Source organism: Jaculus jaculus, chromosome 18, assembly GCF_020740685.1.
Source record: "Jaculus jaculus isolate mJacJac1 chromosome 18, mJacJac1.mat.Y.cur, whole genome shotgun sequence".
NCBI classification, from domain to species: Eukaryota; Metazoa; Chordata; class Mammalia; order Rodentia; family Dipodidae; genus Jaculus; species Jaculus jaculus.
The window spans coordinates 42,324,361-42,348,485 of record NC_059119.1 but is presented as its reverse complement, the minus strand read 5'-3'; the positions used below and the strand labels follow the sequence as shown (position 1 = coordinate 42,348,485).

At 38.6% G+C, this 24,125-nt stretch overlaps 1 protein-coding gene across 1 annotated transcript in view; it reads right to left on the bottom strand.

The window, feature by feature from the left end:
- Nucleotides 1-24,125, bottom strand: part of LOC101599863 (neurexin-1) — a 545,566-nt gene that overhangs the window by 413,870 nt on the left and 107,571 nt on the right. Inside the window, exon 5 of the mRNA XM_045137280.1 lies at nucleotides 23,593-23,604. Coding sequence (XP_044993215.1) covers nucleotides 23,593-23,604 — 12 coding nt within the window. The remainder of the gene's footprint in view (nucleotides 1-23,592; nucleotides 23,605-24,125) is intronic.

Sequence of the window (24,125 nt, the reverse complement as noted above, 5' to 3'; positions counted from 1 at the left end):
ATGAGAACCAGAGTTTGGATTCCTCTTTGAAGAAGTGCTGCCTCCACCCTGACCCCCACCCAATACTTCGCTGATATATAAAGAAAATCTGTGGAAAGACAGAGGAGGTGAAGTGCCATAAAGTTGACAAACCATATCTATATTCTTGTTTAAGGTGCTTTGTTTGACATAACATCATGTAGGCAATATTACAGAAACTCTGTGATCTGGCAGAAGTAAGTCAAATATAGGAAAGTTAGCTTAAGAAGCACAAATGCCAACTCTCTAAAACCTTCCACACCAACACAATGAGCAGGATATTTTAAAGATAACTATGACAGTGTATCAAGCATCGCGGGAGATACAGAACATGTGATTTCTGGCACACGGGTATTTTAAAAATGTGCACTGAAAACTGAAGGAGAGAAGAAAGATAGCAAACAAGAGTATATTTGTATGTACTAAGTATCTGAATATAAAATAATCAAATGATTAGTGAATCGATAATAACACACATGATATGAAGAAAAACTATGCAATATAAGCATGCTTCCATGGCAACTAGCATGAAATTCAAACTTTCAGCACCTGAATTTGCTTTTAGCCGGCAGGAATCAATACAGCAATAATGACGACAAAGCTGGATATATGAGGCATTATTGATCCCAAACATTTTAAGCTGCAGCCTTCCTCAGAGCCCACATTGCATTACAATCCAACCATCCAAAGGAAGAGTCTGACATTCACCTTTTAATCCATCAACCTAAAATCCTAACTTTGAACTCAGATTTAGCCTCTTATTGAATTTGTCAGGTCTAAATTTCACTTGAATTATAATGGTTTTAGTTAATATCAATTATAGGGAAAAGCATTTAGAAAACGGATGTTGTCTGAAAATGATGAAGGAAAATACAGGTAACCCCTGAACTGGAAATCACAATGACTGACTCAAGAAGTCATGAACCAATATCTTTGCTGGCGTCGGAGTTCTATATCAAGTCACTAGACAGAGGACCCTTAACTATTATAAAAATAAAAGTATATGGTTTAGAATTCATGTGAGAGGCCAAAAGGAACCCTTTGCATTTCAACTAATGGGCATTCCATGATCACCATATAAGCCAGGGAGTCAGAAAGGCAACTGAGGGATCACGCAACGTAAGAATGAGATGATGCAGGCGGGCACTGGGGCTAGAATGAAATCACTAGAAGTGAAAAGGAGTGGACATTTCCCCTAAGAACTAAAACAGTGGAACTTCAACACAATTACCTAACTTCAACACAATTACCTCCGCAAGTCTCTTCTCGTGTTTTTCTGCTGAGGAGGGTCTTCCCTCATAATTTCATGTAACAACTACACCTACTTTCTTCCTTCATCAGATCATTCATACCCTAGAAATGGCTGTATGAATCTTTGTGGAATATATCAACTTCTGACACACTATCTGATTATTCATTTCTTTTATTAATGACTGGTTCACAGTTTGATTTTTTTTTTTAATTTAATTTATTAGTTTTCTTTTCAGTAAATACAGGCAGTTTGGTACCATTGTTTAGGCTCATCTGTGATCTACCCCCTCCCATTAGACCCTCCTTGTTATTGAAAATGGGTCGTGCATTGTGGAGTTAGCCCCCAGTTATTAGTATGATAAATGTCTCTGAGAATCATGACCCAACATGTAACTCTGACATTCTTTCCGCCCCCTCTTCCGCAAGATTTCCTTGAGCCATGTTGGGTTCATTTTTGGTCTGCTTCAGTGCTGAGGTGTTGGGGGCCTCTGAGGCTCTGGCTCTCTGATTTGGTAGGAGTTGATTTTTCTCTGCATTGATCTCCTTCCCCTTTGTGCTGGCATCCAGTTCACAGGAAAACATCACCCTTGCTTATTTCGCCAGTTGTCCTTAGTTTCAGTACCCAAACACAAGCCCACTCTACAATATCAAGCTACCATCAATCACGGGGTATAAGAGGGCCTACACCTATCAAACTGTCTATCAAAAAAGTAAGTGTTATCTCAATTTTCTGGGTGCTAACTTACTCTCCGTTGGAGAATCTGCTTCTCTTTTCCAGATAGATGCAGATCCTAAGAAGAGAGCTGCCCCAACATACCTCAGAAGGGGCCCAACTGAAACTAAGCACAGTTTGATTTTAAGTGCAATGATTTTGGTAAGTTTAATTCTCAGGTCCCTGGAGCCAAACAAAGATTCAACAAGTTTCACATAGAGTAAACTGAAGGACTATTTCAAAAAAAAAAAAAAATCAAACATCAATGAGGCAACATCAATTATTTTTTAAATTACTTTCAATGATAGTTACTAATATTCTGGCTTAAAATTCACAGGCAATAAAAATTGAATGTGATCTCAAATTTTATTATTTCAAAAGGAAAGCTCAACAACAGTTGAATCTCATAGGACAGACAACATGAAGAAAATTCAACTTGTAGATTAGAAAGCAAAAATAGGGGCTGGAGAGATGGCTTAGTGATTAAGTGCTTACTGTGAAGCCTAAGGACCCTGGTTTGAGACTCGATTTCCCAGGACCCACGTTAGCCAGATGCACAAGGGGGCACACACGTCTGGTGTTCGTTTGCAGTGGCTGGAAGCCCTGGAGTGCCCAATCTCTCCCTCCCTCCCTCCTTCCCTTCCTCCCTCCTTCCCTCCCTTCCTCCCTCCCTCTCTCTCTCTCTCTCTGTCACTCTCAAATAAATAAATAAAAATGAACAAAAAATATTTAAGCAAAAATCTAAGGAAACTGCTCATAGTCTATATTTTGATTAGGAAACAGGAATTATACCAATACTGTTTCTAATTTATATTCTGTAAATTGGTTTTCTCTTAGAGATTCTGGGTATTTAAAGAATGACTTCATCTATCATTGCTGCATGTGGGTAGAAAAGAAGATGGACGTAATAAAGTTGAACAACCTATCTGTATCCTCTATGTGGTTCTTCAAAAGAAAACTATAGCCATCAGAACTGGGAAGTTTATATAAAAATCTATTCCATACTGGGGGATGGTGGTGCACACCTTTAATCCCAGCACTCGGGAGGCAGAGGTAGGAGGATCACCATGAGTTCAAGACCACCTGAGACTACATAGTGAATTCCAGGTCAGCCTGGGCCATAGTGAGACCATACCTCAAAAAACAAAAACAAAACAAACAAAAAAAAAATCTATTCCTTTCTTTTTCTTTAGAAGGCCTAACAACAGCTGTTGAGTAGATGTCTTTATGAGATTACAATGAATTTGTAAATGCCATTAATGACCATTATTAATATTAGTAGTGTCTAAAAGTATTAAAACATGGGTAAGAAAACAAAAGTTAATTTATCATCAGAAATATTCATCATACCAAAACATTTACTCATTCTGCTCATAAGGATGAAGTAAAACTCAGATTTTCAAAATGCTAAATCACATTTAGAGTCATGGATACAGTAAAAAAAAAAAAAAAAAAATTAAAAAGTTTTCTCAGGAACTGAAACACCAAAACAACAAAATGGTGACATCACAAGCATTAAGGAGCTGGATCTCCACACAAAGATCCAGCCTCAAGAAGAAAGTTTCAAAACCATACCAGAAATCATTTGATTTTGAAAACTAGTCCGACTGTGAAAAGTCAGTATCGGTTAACCGTGACTCTACTTGCATTTGTGGAACATCCTTGACTGTGAACCTGTGCATTCCGGACATGAGCCCAGCTGGGAATGCTCCCAATGCAGCCCAGCGCCCAATGACAACAGAGCGTGGCCCCACTATGTGACCTGCAGAGGTCAGTGTCTTCATTACTTTCTCACGTACCTACAGTGAGCCAAATATCATTATACTTGCACCTCAGAGTTATGGGACTATGGAAAAATAGCTGGCCAAGGTGACACAGTACTGGAATCACATCACTTGGAAGGCTGAGGCAGAAAGATCCTGAGTCCTACACCACTAAGGAATGCTTAGCAAGTTCTCAGCCAGTTTATGCTACATGGTGAGGCTTTGTCTCCCAAAGCAATAGGAAAATAGATTACATATAAATGTACTGTTTTAATCTATAACTTCACCTTGGTCAGAACTACTAATTCTGGTACAACTGAAAAGAGATGAAGAATGGAGGAGTAGGTAGATAGAACTACTGAAAAAAAACTTCTGATCTTCCTGCCTCAGCCTCCCCAGTGCTGGGAAACAGCATGAATGGTCTTTGTGCGTGCCTGGCAAGCATTCCATCAACTGAGCCACATCCTCGCCTCCAAGAGCAGGTGCTTGTTTCTGCTGATGAGCGTACAGAGCGATAGTACTACCTATACATGTGTTTAAGTGTGTATTTATTCCAACTCAGCAGGAAGATATTAAAAGGACAGAACTGAAGAGATGGCTTAGTGGTTAAGGCACTAGCCTGTGAAGCCTAAGAACTCAGGTTCGAACCTCCAGGTCCTACAAGTTAATTTGTAGTGGGTGAAGCCCTGGTGTGCTCATATCCACCCCCCTATGACTCTCTCTCTCTCTCTAACATTAAAAATAAATAAATAAATAAAAAGAATAAAAGGATAACATAAATAAGACACATGAAGCTATTTAAATTTAGAAAGGACTAAAACTTTAATCTCATATGAACTGGTTACTCAGATTAGTTTAGGGGTCCTATTAAAACCTCTTTGTGTTTTCTACTTTCCAGGTATTTGGCACTCAGACTACCATAAACTGTTTTTATCATTTCTTTATAGGGTTGTTGACCAATATGAGTTCAACCTAACTAGAAGAAGACAGTAATCACATTCAAAAATGTTTTGGTTCTCACTTCCTCTCTCCTCTCTGATAAATAAATAACAATAAATTTTAAAAAGGAGGGGGGCTGGAGTGATGGCTTACTGGTTAAGGTACTTGCCTGTGAAGCCTAAAGACCCAGGTTCAATTCTCCAGTTCCTACATAAGCCAAATGCACAACATACTGGTGCCTGAGTCTGGAGGTTGTTTCCAGTGGCTAGAGGCCCTGGTATGCCCATTCTCATTCTCTCTCTCGCTCTTTCTCTCTGTCCCTAACAAATAAATAAAAACAAATTTAAAATATGATTTTCTATTTCCATTGAGTTGATGGTCTCAAAGACAATTTTATGTTTAAAGAAATACTTTTAGTAGGAGAATAATTAGTAGCAGTAGTAGTATTGGTGTGTGTGTGTTGTGTGTGTGAGAGAGAGAGAGATCACTCTTGGCTTTTAATATAACCCTCTATCATACCACCCTCTAATTTGTCCCAAGGGATTTTCAAGTCACCATTTTCTAAAAAGTAGGACCTGGCTTCCAAGCAGCAACTAAACAAACAGAAATCGAGAAAGACACATGGACTTTTTTTATTGCTTCCAAAATGAATGTCTATAGGACTGCTTGTACCGCCTGCTCAGTGGCAAGCCTGGCATTTGCTGGTGAAAGCACACGATTCTCTCCACTCAGTGTGCTCTTAGGCAAAGGGAGCTGCGCCGGCAAAGCCAGAAATGCTGCTCACCATAGGCCCTCGGGGCCCTAAGATAGTCTTAAGGTAAAATTGAACTCGCATTATTAACTCCTTTGGAACAATGAAATTTGGAGCACTTGAACGTAATCCAAACATTCAAATGCTGACTGTAGTCCTTAGATTAATAATATCTAGCAACAGTTTTCAAGTATTTCTGAAGTAAAAGACCCTTGCTATATACAAATTCTTGGGAGAAAATTCAGTATTAAAATAGATAAAAGGTTACTGTCTGATTCTGGACAAGGCTCAGAGCCCGGCCCTCACTGAACTTTGAACCTTCAAAGTGGTACACATACATCTACCCAGAGCCATCAAATTCCATAAAGACCACCTGAAATCGATTAAGTTCATGCCATCTTTATAAATTGAAACTGAACTATATAATTTCTTTCATAGCAGGAATATTACTCAAAAGTAGTACAAATCAGGGCGGCTGGGCTAATAAATCTAGTGGTGTTGAATGCATTTATCCTTGGCATCCCAGTTCCTTTCTCCAAGGTCCTAAAACTTAAGACGCTCTCTTGTAGTCCCTAAGTAGTACGCATCCCTCTGTGATTATTTCGATGTGGGAACAGAAGTAGGGTTACAATGGTCATTTCTTATGTAGACACTGGATTGGTGTGAAAGCCTGTAGGGAGAAGGCCATGCCGTGTAGTGCAAGCTGTCAAATATTACACCTGCAACTACTTCTTTTACTTGCTCATTAATGCTGAACAAAACAATTCTTGGTTTCTTCATTAATAAAACAATAGACATGTACCGTGTGGCCTGGCCTTTCTTTTTAAAGTGGTTTTTAATTCATCAATATTTCAATGTTGATGCTTTTTTTAGCTGGGTTGAAATAAGTTTAAAATTCACATGTTCCTCTTCTACAGTGTCACCCTATCCTGCTCCTCATCCCTATGCTGAGGACCTTGTTTCTACTTTCACCTATGTGTTGACGGTACTTATTTACCTTGGAGTCTTCTAAGATGAGAGTTCTGCAAACTACTTCACAGCATGATCCTTCTAGGTACTTAACACTGAGGCCCTTAGTCACCTTCAGCTCCTGCCTGTCACCTGTCACCTCTAATTCAACTCCAATGTCTTGCTTGACTGATTTATTAAACATTTACAATACAAAGAGCATAATAAAAAGAGTAAGACCCAGAGCATGCAATGAATGAACTTTAATTTTTCACCTGTGATACCTCTTTTTTAGTATTATCATCTCAGTTCAGAGCCCTTCAACTTTTATCTAAACTGGTTAACAACTCATCATCTCCTGATGATTCCATCCTTCTTCAACACACTAATTTACAACCTGACATTAACATAGCTCTGTTTAAAAACTTATTTTATTTATATATAAAATAAAGTCAGACAGAGAAAAAGAAAATGAGTATGAGTGCACCAGGGCCTCCTGTAGCTGCTATCAGACTCCAGCTGTATGCACCACTTTGTGCATCTGGGTTTATGTACTTACTGGGGAATCAAACTTGGGCCATAAGACTTGGCAAACAAGTGCCTTTAACCGCTGAGCCATCTCTCCAGCCCAAGATATTCCTAAAGGGGGCTTTGCCAATGCTCTGACCCACACAAATGTACTATAAGTATGATATTGGGTCTGAAGTTTCCAAACCTAAGTCATAGACTGAGACACTTGGGCATCTGGCAAGTGATATACACGCATGACTCTCATTTGAGTGATAACAGTTATAGAGTATATGGAGGTCCAGAGAATTCCATAGAATGCCCACTATGTACAACTATAGATGAGAATGCTCAAAGTTCTTTGTTTCAAATCTCCCTTCTAACTACTCCCTCCCATGGTCACGTTTCCCATGGAGTTTCAACTTCTCATGATGATGTTCCTCTTGCCCAGTGCTCTCTTACCCAGTGACTCTATCATCACTGTTCTTTTCTTCAGAAACATCTTTCTGTTGAAGCTTTCCTTCCTTCAGTAAGAACTTCTCCAGTGCCTTTCTAGGTGGCCACTCTGCTTTATATATCACTCATATGGACAGAACTTCATAAATAATGTGCACCTAAATGATGCATATTGATATGAAAAACTGACAGAATAAATTACTTGACACTACTGAATACAACTATTTTGTCTTGATGATTTAGAAAGAGTCTAGTGAGTGCTTGTCTACATTTCTTAAGTCATGTTTGGAACCTGAGAATATTCCAGAAGGAAATATTTTGCAAAGAGATATCCAGTATATTCTAACTGACACATCTGAAAGTCTGGGAGTGGTCCTACCACACTTTTATCTAGTAAAAACATCAAATGGATGGACAGCATATTTACAGAGGATACTGGGTAATGATTATATGACAAAATAGTTTTATTGCAGCTACAGGCCAGAATTAACACCAAGTTATTTCCCTCCCCACACCTTCTCTATACATTGTAAATGATACCCTTCCATAAAACACTTGTAATGGTAACACTAGAATCTTTTTTTTTTTTTTTTTTCATTTTAGTCTTCCTTTCACTCCTATTCCTATTCAGACAACAAATCCCACAGGATCTATCACCCGCCATATATCCTGTGAATTCTTTTCTTCATCACAGGTGCTCAAAGATTTTCTGTTAAGTTCTTGGTATCTTCTGTACCAAATCCCAGTTGTTTTGCTTCTTTTTTCCTTCTTGTTTTATATTCACCACCTCCTGTATCGTTAGTATGAACTTTCTAAAAGGCAAAGTCAACCATCTTCCTTGAGCTTTTCATAATGTTAATCCATATCTATTTTCCAGATTTATCTTTTAGGCTTCCTTTTGCAGTCATATTCTGCTCTTTCTAGTTTTTAGACTAAGCACTTCTCTAACATGTTCCAAGATATTTTTTATTCTTCCACCAGAACTATTTTTATGTATAGAAGACCAAAATGGTGGCACCCACAAATGTCCACTTTCTAATCCTCAGAAATTTAGAATTAATTAGAATAAAAGACAAGGCAATTAATTTTGTAAATGTAATTTTAATTGATAGTCACTTGACTTAAAAACAGGGAATGTAGCCTGGATCACCTGAGTGCAATTTAACCATACATCTCTTATAAATAAGACTGAGAAAAATATGATCACAAATGGTCATAGCGATGTAAGGTTGCTGGTTCTGAAGACAGAGAAAGAAGGTCACCAGTCAAAGCACTTGGATGGCCTCAAAAATGAAGAAGGGAGGACACTAATGTTAGCTTGGGACAGGCTCCCAAAGTGGAGTCACCAAGGACAGCAGGATGGCAACAGACATAGGAAGTGGATTATCCACATTCCTCAAGAAACCACCCAGCCCTTATCCCTTCCTTGCCTAACAATGCCTCAGGTCATGGTTTCCTGCCCCTTTACCTCATAAATCCCTGCTCACTATTCTGGTCTCACACCCTGACTATTTGTTCTTTTCCCTTCCTCACCTTTCCCCACCTGAAAAGCCCTATAAAGCACATTATCTGGAAACTCAGGTTGGCTGTGCTCTGTTCTTGTGAACAGCTGGTGTCCCCCCCACCCCCCGAATAAAAGCTTTCATTTTTGCCTCACAATGGTTTGCATGGTCTTGGACATTCCTGAACCTTACAAGTACTTCTTTCCTAGAGACTGCTCTAGGGTTGTCCCAGTGAGAACTATGTTGGACTTCTGACCTACAGAAAGTAAGATGCAAACAACCCCTGGTGAACAGACCTAAGGGAAGCCATCTTAGGCCACTCAGCCATCTTGACATTCTCAGGAGCCATAAAAGATTGAAGATTAGTACAGAGCATTAATTATAAGAATGAGCATGGGTCCCAGTAAGGCATCTGGTGTCTGCTCTCACCCTGAGGTCAAGATGTCCTGATATTTGGTATTTGCTTTGTACCTGATGCTAACTGCAAAAATTCTTTTGTAATCATGTTTGCTTGCTCTTGCTAAAGACAATTGTAGATGTAGAGTAGCTAGGGGGTTTTTCAGATCATTTTAAAGGAATGTAGTTTTTGCCTTTAAAAACTCATTAAAAGATGGGGCTGCCAGCCAGTTTAATAAAAACTCCTCAGGTGGTCTTCTGTTCATTTTTGTTCTGGGACTCACTACAAGGTAATAAAGGTGCATTGCTTAAAATTCTAATTTGTGATTTTTTTTGTTTTGGTTTTTCGAGGTAGGGTCTCACTCTAGCTCAGGCTCAGTAATATGGAATTCACTATGTAGTCTCAGGGTGGCGCTGAACTAACAGCAATCCTCCTACCTCTGCCTCCTGAGTGGTGGAATTAAAGGTGTGTGCCACCACGGCCGGCTTTAATTTGTGATAATTTATATGACCTTAATAGAACATTGGCAATCATTCAACCATCTCATTGTAGTGGACAGCCATGATTTCAATGAAATTAAGCTACTGGGCAATGTTCATCCTTGTAAGTAACTCCTATTATTATTGTTAACTGCTGATGAAACTTGTATATCAAACTATCTCCACTTACTGAGCTATACACGTGTGACAGACAGCTTGCCCTCTTTACTTTTGATGCATGATTCCTCGGTAGGACACTTAGTGAACAGTTTTTGGTAATGAGTGAAAGTAGAAGTGAACATGGATCTTTCTTGAAATTCGCTAACATGATGAGCTATTGAACAGAGAACGAACTGGGCAACAAAAAAGTTCAGTGTGAGTCAACACGTACACATGGACACACATATGTGCAAGCACATAACACACATACGTGCACAGGCATACAGTTTACTGTGTCCTGCTCAGGTATTAAGAACACTGAGTTTAAGAGCTGTCCTGACAGCTAAATCACAGTCAAGACAGAAATGATTCTCAACGAACTAGAAAGTAATACAACATTGTTTGGGATACGGTAAGAGTCCAAGATGTGAATGTTGGGAAAGAAAGCTCTAGGTTTGAGTGTGAGAGCAAAGGAGGTCTGTATTTGTAGAAACCATTGATTTATTTAAGTACATACAGAGCTAGACATGTTGTGCTTACCTCTAGCAAAACTGGAAATACAGGATACAGCACATTCAAGAAACTCTGTTAATGTCTTAGGATACAACAACAACATGGGGAATTGATGATTTCATCAAGCACATTTTGAATAAAGTAACAAACACTTTAATAATGACAATACTTCTTACAAATTGTTACTTTATGAGACAACTTTACTCTGCTTCTGAGCTCACAAACTTGAGTTTTAGATTATTATGGTTAGAGATTTTGTTGAGAGAACACTGAACTAGAAAATTTTTAAAATTTTGGCCACAGTTATGGTTCTACTATTTGTTAACTGCGTAATTTCCTTTCTCAAAAAATCTTGAATGATTTTCTTATCGTGCTGAATTTCACAATTATCTTAGTTTAAAACATATGCATTCATGGTTCCAGCCCCCACCATCCCCAACAAGCCTTATTTGCTCTGTTATAATTATCTCTTTCTCTCTTAACTTTCATATAATTATTAACTCTCCCAAACACACTCAGGCAGGGAACTCAAGGACAGGAAGGGATTATGGATTTTTTTTTTCTTTTTAGCATATAGTGCCTTTTAATGAAGAAAAGCAATTAAGCAAAACAAGTCAAAGGCTAGGGGAGCTTTTCTTCACTGAGCAATTAGAACAAAAACCTTATCTGATTTATGCTAAAACTGGTTCACTGTAAACAGGATTTTAATATCCTAATAAAGGAAATGAAACTGTAAGGCAAAGGACAACCTTTTGCCTTTGTTATGTAGAGCCAGAGAAGACTCTCAAAATCATCACCCCTTAGTCAACATTTCTATGCTCACCTAGGCACAATGTGAGGCTTTTTTTTTTTTTTTTTTTTTTTGGTTTTTCAAGGTAGGGTCTCACTCTGGTCCAGGCTGACCTGGAATTAACTCTGTAGTCTCAGGGTGGTCTTGAACTCATGGCGGTCCTCCTACCTCTGCCTCCCGAGTGCTGGGATTAAAGGCGTGCGCCACCACGCCCTGCACAATGTGAGGCTTTTTGTTGCTGTTGCTTTTTCATTATTTAACAATAGAAGGGAAGAAAAGTATTACCCAAGATTTGCAATTTCTCACTCTCCCTAACACCTTACTTCCTTGATCAACACCTACTCCTCAAAGAGCTTAAAAACCAGGTATACAAATAATATGTATCTTGAATTTTATCTTTTCTTTATATGGTTCAAAATGTTATTTTAAGGCGCATGCCTTTAATCCCAGCACTCAGGAGGCAGAGGTGGGAGGATCACCACGAGTTCCAGGCCACCCTGAAATACAGAGTGAATTCCAGGTCAGCTTGGGCTAGAGTGAGACCATACCTCGAAAAAAACAAAAAGCATCAAAATAATGTTATTTTATCTTTTCCTTGAAAATGATTTCAATTTCTCTGAATCATCAATAGATAACCTAATACTCTACCACATCTTTCAATTGAGCGTTTTATTATTCTCCAGAAATATATTACATATTTTAACTTAATCTCCACCAAAAAATACAGGTAGATATTTCTGCCTGCATTTCACATATACAGAAAATATTGGATAGGCCAATTGCCATTACTAAAGCTGCACTGCTAGTCTGTAGACAGTTTGCAGGTGGATCTATGCCTTGCTTTGAGATTATCTCCCACTTTAGTGTCTGTCCTCAGTACAAAAGTAGAAAAAAAACTCTTGCCTTCCACGTCCTCACATTAAAATTGCAGTGACTGGGGCTGGGGGATGGCTTAGTGATTAAGGCTTTTGCCTGCAAAGCCAAAGGGCCCTGATTCAATTACCCGGGACCCATGTTAACCAGGTGCACAAGGGGGTGCATGCATCTGGAGTTCGTTTGCAGTGGCTAGAGGCCCTGATGTGTCCATTCTCTCTCTCCCCCTTTCTCTGTCAAATAAATAAAAATAAAATATTTTTAAAAATTGCAGTGACTGAAAAGTAATAAACAATACAATTTGGTAATTTTATTACAGAAGTAAGTATTAGTTCTAATATTACAGAACACTTTTAATTATTTTGATGCACAGTGTCAATGTATTTAATGGTTGTTATTTACAGGTGTCATAAGTAGGTAATTCTTGACCAAATAATAAGATCCAAGTTCACTTTCTTTGTGACTCATGCATCAGCCATGATGAGCTAATGGCTTCCACTTCTGCAGAAACCTCACTATGACTAACTCAAAGGCTGCACAATGTCATCTAATAGGTGTCACACACATTAAAATGTACTTGTCTATTATCCCATATCACCAGATAAATGCCTAAGGAGCTCTCTCTCTCTCTGTATGTATGTATATATATACATATATATATATATATATATATATATATATATATATATATGTGTGTGTGTGTGTGTGTGTGTGTGTGTATATGTATGTATATATATATATATATATATATATATATATATATATATATATATAAAACTTTTGAATATTTTATGTAAATTTTCTGAGGCAGGACCCTGAGAGATTCTTTTACCTCTGGGGAGGGGTGATTCCCGGTGGTCGTTCAAGTGTCCTGACCCTCAGAGCACGCACACAGGAGCTCGCATAGACCCTGGACATGCTCTACAGCTGCCACCAGGGCTTTCCCACATCTTCTCTCCGGGGAAACACATAATCTCTCAATAGTCACTGGCCCTGACATGAGTTTGGATTTATTACTTTCATTCAGCACTCCGCTGCTTCTTGCACACACACCTCATTTAACCACTTCCTTTATAGGATTTTCAAATTATATTTACCTCCATATCATTTCAATGCCTGGGTCAATCATTTATTTATTTTTTAATAATTTTTTGTTTATTTTATTTGAGAGCGACATGAGAAAGTGGCAGAGAAAGAGAGAGAGAGAATGGGCACATCAGGACCTCCAGCCAATGCAAACGAACTCCAGATGCATGTGCCACCTTGTGTATTTGGCTTACATGGGAACTGGGGAATCAAGCCTCGAACAGGTATCCTTAGGCTTCACAGGCAAGAGCTTAACAGTTACACCATCTTTCAAGCCCTGGGTCACATTTCTGTCATATCTCAGACATTGTATTGTCTATGCTTTTTAAATATACTCCAAGTACTAAGCTACCAGAGCTGGCCTACTCCAAGATGCATGGTGTTTGCACAAATGACATATTCCTATTTACTGCTCTCCACAACAATCTCTAGAGAAATAAAATAAAATGAAATGTTGATATAATCAGTTTCCATTGTACACATAGATGTTTTGGAGAGACAATTTTTGTGGGCTCAGTATTTTTGTTCAGCCTTAATCTCTTTATCACAGTCAATTATTGAGACTGATCCTAAAATATATTGCAAAGAATTCATGGTTAACATTCAAAAAAATCCAAAATTGTCATATATTTATTTGATTTTTGCTTTTTTCTCTTAAAAAATCTGAACTTCACATGACGAATGTTTTGAGGACCTTAATAGCAAGGTCTTGTGGGGGACCACATTAGACAAGTAGGTTTTGGAGGCAGACGGAGATGCCCCGCCTATCTCAGTTCACCCTACCTGCTTCAGTTGCTAAGATTCAATGTCTGCCCATCTCACCCAATCAGATCTCTCTGGAGCATGCGCCCTGCCCAAGGGTGCGCGGATTCCTCCTCAGAGCTCGGTGCAATTGGTTGGGACGCCTGGTGCAAGTGTGCCCATGTGTGCTGAGCAGGGACTCTAGTAAGATATACCTTTAGGAGCCGGGAGTGGTGGCCACGCCTTTAATCCCAGCACTCGGAGGCAGAGGTAGGAGGATTGCTGTGAGCTCAAGGCCACCATGAGACTCCATAGTGAATTCCATGCCAGACTGGGCTAGAGTGAGACGCTACCTGGGGAAAAAAAAAAAAAAAGATATGCCTTTTGGGGCCCACTGAGAAGCTTCTTAGCCTCTCCAACCCCCCTCCACCCCACTCCCGCAGGAAGCCTGGCAGGTGGGAAGGGAAACGGTTTACTGTTTTTATTCCCTCTTTTTTTGGAGGAAGGGCTCAGGTTGACCTGGAATTCACTCCCTAGTCTTAAAATGACCTCGAACTTAATGCGATACTTCCTCCTGAGTGCTGGGATTAAAGGCATGCACCAACACGCCTGGCTGTTTTTGTTTCTTTTTAATCTCTTTGGAAGTGCACACTTTTCTTTTAAACTCCTCATATATATTTCCCAAATCTAAGGTCCATGTTTGGTTATGTGGGCTCCTAGACCATGTGGCGCATTTTCTTCCCCCCCCCACTTTAATTTCCCTTTCTCTTCCTCACAGCCCTGTGATAACTGAATAAAATGTGATTTAAAAATTATTTTCTTGGGCTGGAGAGATGGCTTAGCGGTTAAGTGCTTGCCTGTGAAGCCTAAGGACCCCAGTTCAAGGCTCGGTTCCCCAGGTCCCACGTTAGCCAGATGCACAAGGGGGCGCACGCGTCTGGAGTTCGTTTGCAGAGGCTGGAAGCCCTGGCGCGCCCATTCTCTCTCTCCCTCTATCTGTCTTTCTCTCTGTGTCTGTCGCTCTCAAATAAATAAAAAAAAAATATATATATATTTTCTTGAGCCTGGCATGGTGGCGCACAAAAGCATTATTTTCTTTAGTCTAGACTGTCAATACTTTAAATAACTTGTAGACACAAATTCGGGGCTTGGGGTTCTAGGGAGCACCCCATTTAAGGTTAGCTCCCTGTTTCAGTTTGGAAAAGGGCATTTACTTCTTAAATACTGGGAGAGACAACTGTTTGGTGACAGAGCTAGGACCTCGACTAACGAGAATGTCTTTCTCAGGCCTTTCTCACTAGAGGGCTTCTCCTAAAGGACACTGATTACTCTTTTTATCATGATGAAAATTCTTTTACACAGACACATTGTGGTGTGAGTTGAGGTTTATGCATTACTGTAAGAACAAACAACAAATAAAACCAAAGTTCTAATTCCAGGCTTTTGGAGGGCAAAAGCAAATTAGCTGAGTTGGTAACAGCTAATCTGTATCTTGAATAATCTGGAGAAAGAGGCATTTTTGTGTTTTGTTTAAGTTTGTAGTTTTTCATCTTAAGTACAGGATTCCAAAGTGCCATAGACCTACTGAATAAAAATTGTTAAGTTCCTTAAATATCTCTATATTTAAAAACATGCCTATGAAGCATTAAGGACCCAGGTTCGATTCTACAGGTCCAACATAAGCCAGGTGCACACGGTGGCACATGCATCTGGAGTTAGTTTCCAGTGGCTAGAGGCCTTGACGTGCACATTCTGCCACTCTGTCTGTCTCTAATAAATAAAAATAAAATAAAATAAAACACAAATAACCATAACAACAACAACAAAACCCCTCACATATAAAAACGAAACAAAACATGGCCCAGCTGACTTGGGGGCTTGTGTGCACTGACAGGGACAAGAAAGGGTAATGGAAAGGAGGAAATACGATCAAAATACTGTGTGTGTGTGTGTGTGTGTGTGTTGTGTAAACTTCCCCTCCTTCACCTGATTCAGCTGCTGGGTTCTGGACACCCAGAAATTCCCATAACAAGAGCTTGAGGAAGACACTGACCTTGAACTCTGACTTACACACACACACACACACACACACACACACGCACACACACGCACATGTGCGCGCACACACACACATGTGCGCGCGCACACACACACATGTGCACGCGCACACACACACACACCCTGTACACAAGGGAGGGAGAAAAAGAGGAAGAGAAAATAAGAAAATGGAAATAGTATCAAGGTTTGTACTGGTGTGGTTTGTAAGCAAATGTTCGTTTGTCCTACCAGGGAAGAGAGCAATTTAAAGTGTGGATTAAAGAGTTAAATTCTAGAGAAGGCATATATCTCAGGTTAGAGACTAGCATCTTTGAATAGTTGGGGCGGGGGCACAGAATTTAACCTAATAGGTCACTGATATTCCTCTTAGAAAATGAGGGGGAAAAAAACGTCAAAAGGAATGAAGACCCCCATGCTTGTCAGCTCAGAGAGGAGCCGTTTGGGGGCCATTAGCAACTCTATTTTTATGTTACACTGACTGACTCCTATCATCTACTTATCCTTTGGGAAAGAATGCTGCCAAGTTTAGAAAATCAAATGGGAAAACATGGTCAAATGACCAGGTAACTGAGGCCAAAAAATAAAATACGGCTTTTGAATCTCACATAATACCTAAGGTGCTTTCATTTTGTAGATAATCTTAGTCATTGTCTTAGAAGCATAATTTTGGAGTCTATATCTAAGCAATGTAATAAAGAACGGTAAGATGAAAGGAAATAGTTTCAAGTCACAATGGGGAACATCCTCACTCTCCTTGGATGAAAGTAAATGTTGATAACTTCTGGTGATGTCTTCGGCTGCTCTAGTTCTGAAATGGGGTCATGTGGTCAGGAGTAAAGACCAACTCTTAGGCAAACAAGCAAACAGAAAAGGCAGAACTACATTTGGTAGATGCCAGGGGCTTTTTGTACAAGTAGATATAATACAAATGTGTAGAGGTTGTCATGAAGATTTATCCTATCATCCATGTGGTTATATTCCTTAATATTTAAGAAACCTTGACAACATCTGAAAAGGCATGCCTTTACCCCACGGGCAGTAATGTCGCAGCACAAGTGAACTCGAGTCTCCTGAGTGACGTCAGTCCTGATGAGGAAGACTGCATCAGAATTCCCTCCCTCGTCCTCAGCTCTCTTTCTCTTTGTCTTGCTGCCTCTCTCTTTTTAACAACAGATCAGATAATGATACTGTCTAAACCAAATATGGCCTCAGGTTCTGACTGATGTGTTGATGTTTTCCTGCCTTCACTGCACCTCAGTTCAGGCTCTAGCTAAGGCACACCTGCTGCAAACCTGCACTCAGGATTACAGGCGCTATTGAGAATGCAAAAATAAGAAATCTCATGTATTTCTGAGAGAAACACAGTCCAAGATCTCTCAATTCCCTTTTAGATTCCCAGGGGTCTCCTAGATTGAACAGGAAGATCAAAAGCATCACATCTGACTTCTCCTCACTTCCTAGTTGTGCAGCTGTAATTCAGGTTTCCCCAAAAACTCAGGCGTTCTGAATGCTAGGTTCCCTAGCTGATGGAGATTTGGGAATTAACGCCTCCTGGAGGCAGTGTATTTGGGGGGCGGGGCTTATGGGTGTTATAGCCAGTTTCCCCTTGCCAGTGTTTGGCACACTCTCTTGTTCCTGTTGTCCACCTGATGTTGGCCAGGGGGTGATGTCCACCCTCTGCTTATGCCATCATTTCCCCCTGCCATCATGGAGCTTCCCCTCCAGTCTGTAAGACAAAATAAACTCTTTCTTCCCCAAGCTGCTCTTGCCTGGGCGATTTCTACAGCAATGCACACCCGACTGCAGCAACAGTCACTGAGAATATACGTCTACTTTTATTAAGCTTTTGAAGTTGTTGTTTTTTTGTGTTTTGGTTTCTTTGCCCTTCTGTGGAAGATTCACCTTAGAGCAAAAGGAAAAAGAAATTAGAAATGTATTGTCCTATGAATAAAAATGAAACTAACATCCAAAGTAAAATTTAAAAAGATAATTTGCAAACTTGTTCAACCAACCCAATAAGCCATCATTACCCAAGTATTGAGCCCCACTTCTGCTAGCCTGTTCTAGAGAATTTGAGATACACTGAGTCAGGGTAAGAATTCTGCTTTCAGAGAGCTTGTATTTTGAAGAGAGAGAACAAAAAACAAAAATATGTTAGATGATATGTTAAGAAAAATGATCTGTGTATGGGAGTTGAGAAGAAAGTAAAACTATAGTATTCAATAGCTAGTGTAATTCTCATTGGGAAGACACAAACTCAAGAAGTATATATGAAATCATGTCAAGGTAACTAATGATATGTTAAGCTTTTTCAATTTAGGAACCTATGAAAGGCTCCTGAAAGACTCAGTTTTCAGCATATTTCAGTATGTAACTATGTGAAGTCAACAGTGAGGCAAAACAAGTTCCTCACTATTTCTCTTTCTCTCTCTCTCTCTCTCTCTCTCTCTCTCTCTCTCACACACACACACACACACACACACACACACACACAACACACACACTCACTTAGGTTTTGTCATTAGTACTCCCAGACCACGGGGAATTCAATACCTCCCTGCTCAATTCAGTGCACACTTTTGCATTTACAGCCAGCATGTTGCCAATGAGCTCCTAGGTTTGCTCAAAGTGAAGTCCAGTCCATTTCAGCTGCATCACTGTATGCAAGAAATGTTCACCTGTGAAGAGTTACAAGGATACAAACCTGTAACCATTTTTACTGATGTTCTCTGGAATATGGCCATGAGGACACTAAAATTTAGCTAGTTACATGCTAAAATAACCCATAGATCGTAAGTAACAGGATATTAGTGTAATAGCAAAAAAGCAGTAGAATAGTACCATGTTTGTTAAACTTTTAGAAGATTATAAAGTATTCATTTTCAAAACCATTTAATTAGCATGTTAATTGTATATTTATCTTTACCTTGATTAATTATCTTACATTCACTTCGGCAATGTGTTAGGTCATATTACCCTCAGCCATGTACTATTTTTACTAGCCCATATTACAGATAATAAAAATTACATAGTTGAGGCTAAATTCTTTGTGGGTTTTTGCTGTTAACTCCTTGTTTTGTGGTTGGTTAGGTTTTTGACAAAGGGTTGCACACTGTTGTGTAGACTGGACTCAAGCTCATTGCAATCCTCCCACCTCAGCTTCGTAAGTGCTAGGAATATGGCATGAAACAAGGTTAAGTTCTTTGCTTAAGAAAGTAAAGAACAGGTATGGATTTAAACCTAGGTCTCATGACTTCATGACATTTTCCCACCATATATACTGGATATGTGATAGCACCAGAGCTGAGACAGCAGCAAAAGTCATAGAAAGTGCTATGGTCTAAATGTCAGTGTCACCCTAGAATATGTGTTTAGATTCTAATCACTAGGTGGTAAGTTTCCATGGGAAATAAAGAGGTCACAGGAATGGAACCTCATACATAGGATCCATGTTCTAATAAAACACATTACAATAGCTTTGTTGTCTCCATTTAGCACTTGGGGACTCAGAAGGATGATTCCCTTCCCCGAGTCACTGAACCTATCCTCCACAGACACAGATACATGAACTACCTGATCTTGGATTTGCCAGCCTACAGAACTGTGACAAATCTGTGGTACCTTGTTACTGAATACTGAATGAATAACACAGGCATGAAAGAAAACATAAAAACTTCAAGGAATTTGTTTATGTATATCAATAATATTAAATTTATTTTAGGAAGGGGTATAGTACAGATAAGCCTTTAAAACACATAATGATAAATATTGCCTGCTTATCAATTAATTACAAAAGGTCCAGTACTCACTAGCTATGAGAATTTTTTTTTTAATTTTTCTTGTGAATGACTCTGATTGGATATCACCAGTTCATTACTATCATAGGGGTAAGTAGGCATGTTTGCTGGTTGCACTTACAATACAGAAATCATGGGTAAACAAACATAGTAAGTGCTCATGGGAGAGTGAAACAGACAGTTGCTGCATGCATACTTTAGGATTTATAAATATAAGTATATTTAGTATTGTAAGTCCAGACATAAAATTTTTATCACTCATACCCAATTTAAACTTAGGTCTTATGGCTTATAAGAATTAAAACAGAGATTCAAAAAAAGAATACACTCAGACACCACATAATATAGCATAACATCAGATCTAAATTTCAGGAGACAGTTACAAACTCATGAATAATTAAAATATAAAAGTAAAATATGGTTAGTTACCCCTGTGATAGTAAATAACATTAAAAATGCAAACTATTAGGGCTGGAGAGATAACTTAGTGGTTAAGGCAATTGCCCACAAAGCCTAAGTATCCAGGTTTGACTCCTCAGTACCCACATAAAGCCAGATGCACAAGGTGGCACATGCGTCTGGAATTTGTTTGCAGTAGTAAGAGGCCCTGGCGTGCCATTCACTCCCTCCCTCCCCCCCCCATCAAATAAATAAATAAATAAATAAATAAATAAATAAATAAATAAATAAAATGCTTTAAATGTAAACCATTAAATGCTAAATACACTGACTTAATTTGCTCTTTCTGTCCAAGGGATATGGAACTGATGTGAGAATGAGGCTTTGCTAGAAAGACAGAACAGCTTTATGAAAGGATATGAATAGAGAAGAAAAGGAAAGTTTAGAGAAAGACAAGTTCTGTATATTCTTTTGCTACCTTTTCCTTTGGTTAGCCAAAAAAAAAATCAATGTTTTATACCCCTTATTTTGTCCGCTTCAACCCTGTTTCCCTCTATATTTACTTCTTCTAAGGCACCCTCAATACATGCTTGTCAGGAAAATGAAAAATTCAAAGTACAGGGATGAAAATATTTTAGAAAGACAATGGTTAATAAGAAACACAAGCTTCCTGCCCTCATGGAGCTTCCACTCTACTAGGAATAGTAGAACACAACTGTACATACGAATGTGTGAACACAACTCTATTTGTTGTGAGGACAGACCTCATCCCAAACATGGACATGAAAATCATTCTTCTGCTGGTCAGCTAGTATTCTGGTTGGATTTGAATGTATAACTTACTTTGATTTCTTCCTGGTTTGAGGAGTCATTTATTCTTTCACACAAATCATTAGAGTGAAATACAAATAAGAATATAAAGGGAAAAAATGTTGGAATTTTCTGAACAGTTACACATATATTTTGCGCATATTGATAAACTTGAGTTCTACATAGAAAAGAGAATAAAATTGCATTATTAGTGACCCTAATAACAACAGCATTCAAAAATTTCAAGTGAAAAAAGTGTTAGCAAAATTTCCTAAAGGGTGGATCTACCTACCCACAACCAGCAGCAGTAAGGCTGGTTGCGGGCAGATGTGAGACTACTGAACAAAAGCTTTAATTCCTCCACATGAAGTATCTTCCTAATTCTATCTAGATAAAGGTACTTAGAAATCCTGAAAATAAATTCAAGATATTAAACAAAGTTTGGAAAAGACTAGTTAATTAAGCTTGCTTTTTTTTTTTTTTTCCCATTCATGATGATTTTGCTAGTAGAGAGCAACACTCCCTAACACGGAGATCTAACTTAGCCATCTGTCACATCCACCCAAGACCTGAGACACTAGGGAAGGTGCTAGGGTCCATGCCAACCCGGGGAGGGCATGCTACAAGAAGGACGTCCGTCAGGGCTGACCTCTGGAGGAAGGGATAGCAAGGAGGATGAAGCTAACCACAAAGACTCTATTGTTGTTTTTTAAAATAATCATCTTTATTCATCTATTTAGTTAGGTGGAATGTATTCATCTCTGCTTGGGCATTTAAAACTTTAGGAAGTATTAAAAATTCAAACAGAAAAAATTAAAGTTATAATGATGATAGTTTTGAATTTCGTTTGACTTCTGGATTCATCACAGGATACATTAGTATACTGAAGTTCATTTCAAAAGCCCTGACTTCATGACTACAGAGAAACATGGTATTGCACACTGATATAATAACCTGACTTTATAGTGCAAGTCAGAATGACACAGAAAATCAAACTTTTGTCCTCTACAGTTTTTGTTCTAATGGTTTATAATGGATGAAAATGGTGAAATTAAAAAATAATTTCTGTTGCATATACTAACAAATGTATTTAAGACTGATATAGTTAAAACTGAATGAAGTGACGCAACATTAATTATACCAAATACATACCAGATGAACATGAACATAAATTATTCCATCTATATTCAAATAGTATGTAATTAGAAAATTACTTCAAGAGTTTATTTCTAAGAGCACAATAAACATGTGTGTGTGCACTTAGAAAATTTATGTCTATACACATGCACATAACATATGTGCACATAGACAAACATTTTTTACTCAATGAATCAAAATATACAGTTTACTCTGTGCCATTCTGAATACTGAATCCAGGTACTACAGAGGGTGTAGCACATACCAAGTGAAGTGTTAGGAGTCTATGGGAACCTAACTTTGAGCAAAAAGGTGTAGGATGTAGGTCAGATTGTACACAAAACCTTTGAGAGAATTGGTGCATATAGTTATTCGCATAGTTACTAGACTTGAAACACAATTAAGGTACACTGGAAACAGCTGATCCAAACAAAAACTGCAAGAGCCTATGTTATTGATGCAAATATGCAAAGTGTTTCTGAAGCTTGATTTTATACATTTAAAAATGATGTTATTTCTTACTTATTGCTTGGCTCATGTTCAGAGGCTTTTTGAAGGAGAAAAGTTTCCCTGCTAAGTGACAGAAATGTGACAGAGAGGAACTCTGATCTTCGTTCCCATTCACTGTGTCAATGTTTACAGCAAAAGATTCATCGAATTCAAAGACACTTTCCTGTATTCACAATAATGGTAAGGATTTAAAAACCTAGAGACCAAAGGCACATTCAGTAATGCACACTTAGAATAGGTAAAGACAATTCTATGCATTTTCTAGGGTTGCAAGTCACCTACTTCCTTTTAATGACAATACAATACACATAACACAACGTAGATGGCTCTGTGTAGCAAACTAAACATGCTTCTGAGTTTTATGTCAATATCACCAAATTCCCATGCCTGACTTACCAAGTGACGAGGGAATGGATAGCTGGTTAGTGACACTGTGTGTAGTATGCACAAAGAAAGGGGAGGCTTGCTTTGCTGTGGATCTGTTGTGGAATTGCCTTTTTAAGTCAGCATGTGGTCAATGAACATACATGAATCTGGCTGAAAACAAGGGACAGCACCATGGCAGGGCGCTTCCGGTGCTGTGCACATGCTTCAGCTTGGGTCTCCGTACAGAATCACTGGGGCAGAGAGGAATGGTCGAGGAGGAGATATTTATGGTTACTACACTCATTACATTGCTACTGTTAAGTGAGGCAGCAGAAAGTAACACAAAAACCTGTAGCTACTTTCTAAATGTACTAATTGCAAAAACAACTGATCTGGAAAAAAAAAAATCACATCGAATAGCAAAATAAATAAATAAAAAGGGAAAGAGGAGGACAAAACAGAAACATTTTGATAGATTTTTCTTACCTTATATTCATAAATATTCATTAACACACATACCTACCGCCCAGAACCCATTACCAATGCCAAAAGGTCTAAACACATTTGTATAACTTAGACATTGTATAATTTACACAGATGACACTAGGAAGAAATAAAATAATGTAGTACCTTTACTTTTACCTATGCATTTGATGAAATGGGTCCATGAAGAAAGGTTTTCCAGACAAAGAGAATAAAGGAAGAAAACAACAAGAAAAATTATGAATATATGTAAATGCACTGCTCTCTGAAAACTAAACAAGACTAAAAGGATAAATAAGGTTTTGAATACAAATGGAAAGGCAATTGGCACATTCTGAGAATGCCGCCTCTTTCTTAAGGCACACACATGCAGGGGGTTGGAAAGCCCATGCTCACCTGTAAAAAGATTACACAAATGGAAGACACACCATGGATGACCATAAGGAGAAAATGTGTTGACTGCATGAAACACTACACTCAGCATTCTCAAAGCCCAAAGCCAAAGCTGTCTGCATGTCCCAAACTGCCATGCATGGATGGAAAATGGATTCTTTGGTGCAGTACATTAAACTGAGTAGTTCCTTCCAGATATTAGTTTTCTGATGGGTCTCAAGTTTATTTACTACAACCACCTTCAATGCATATACGAATAAATGTATTCAAGGTTTCAATCACAATTT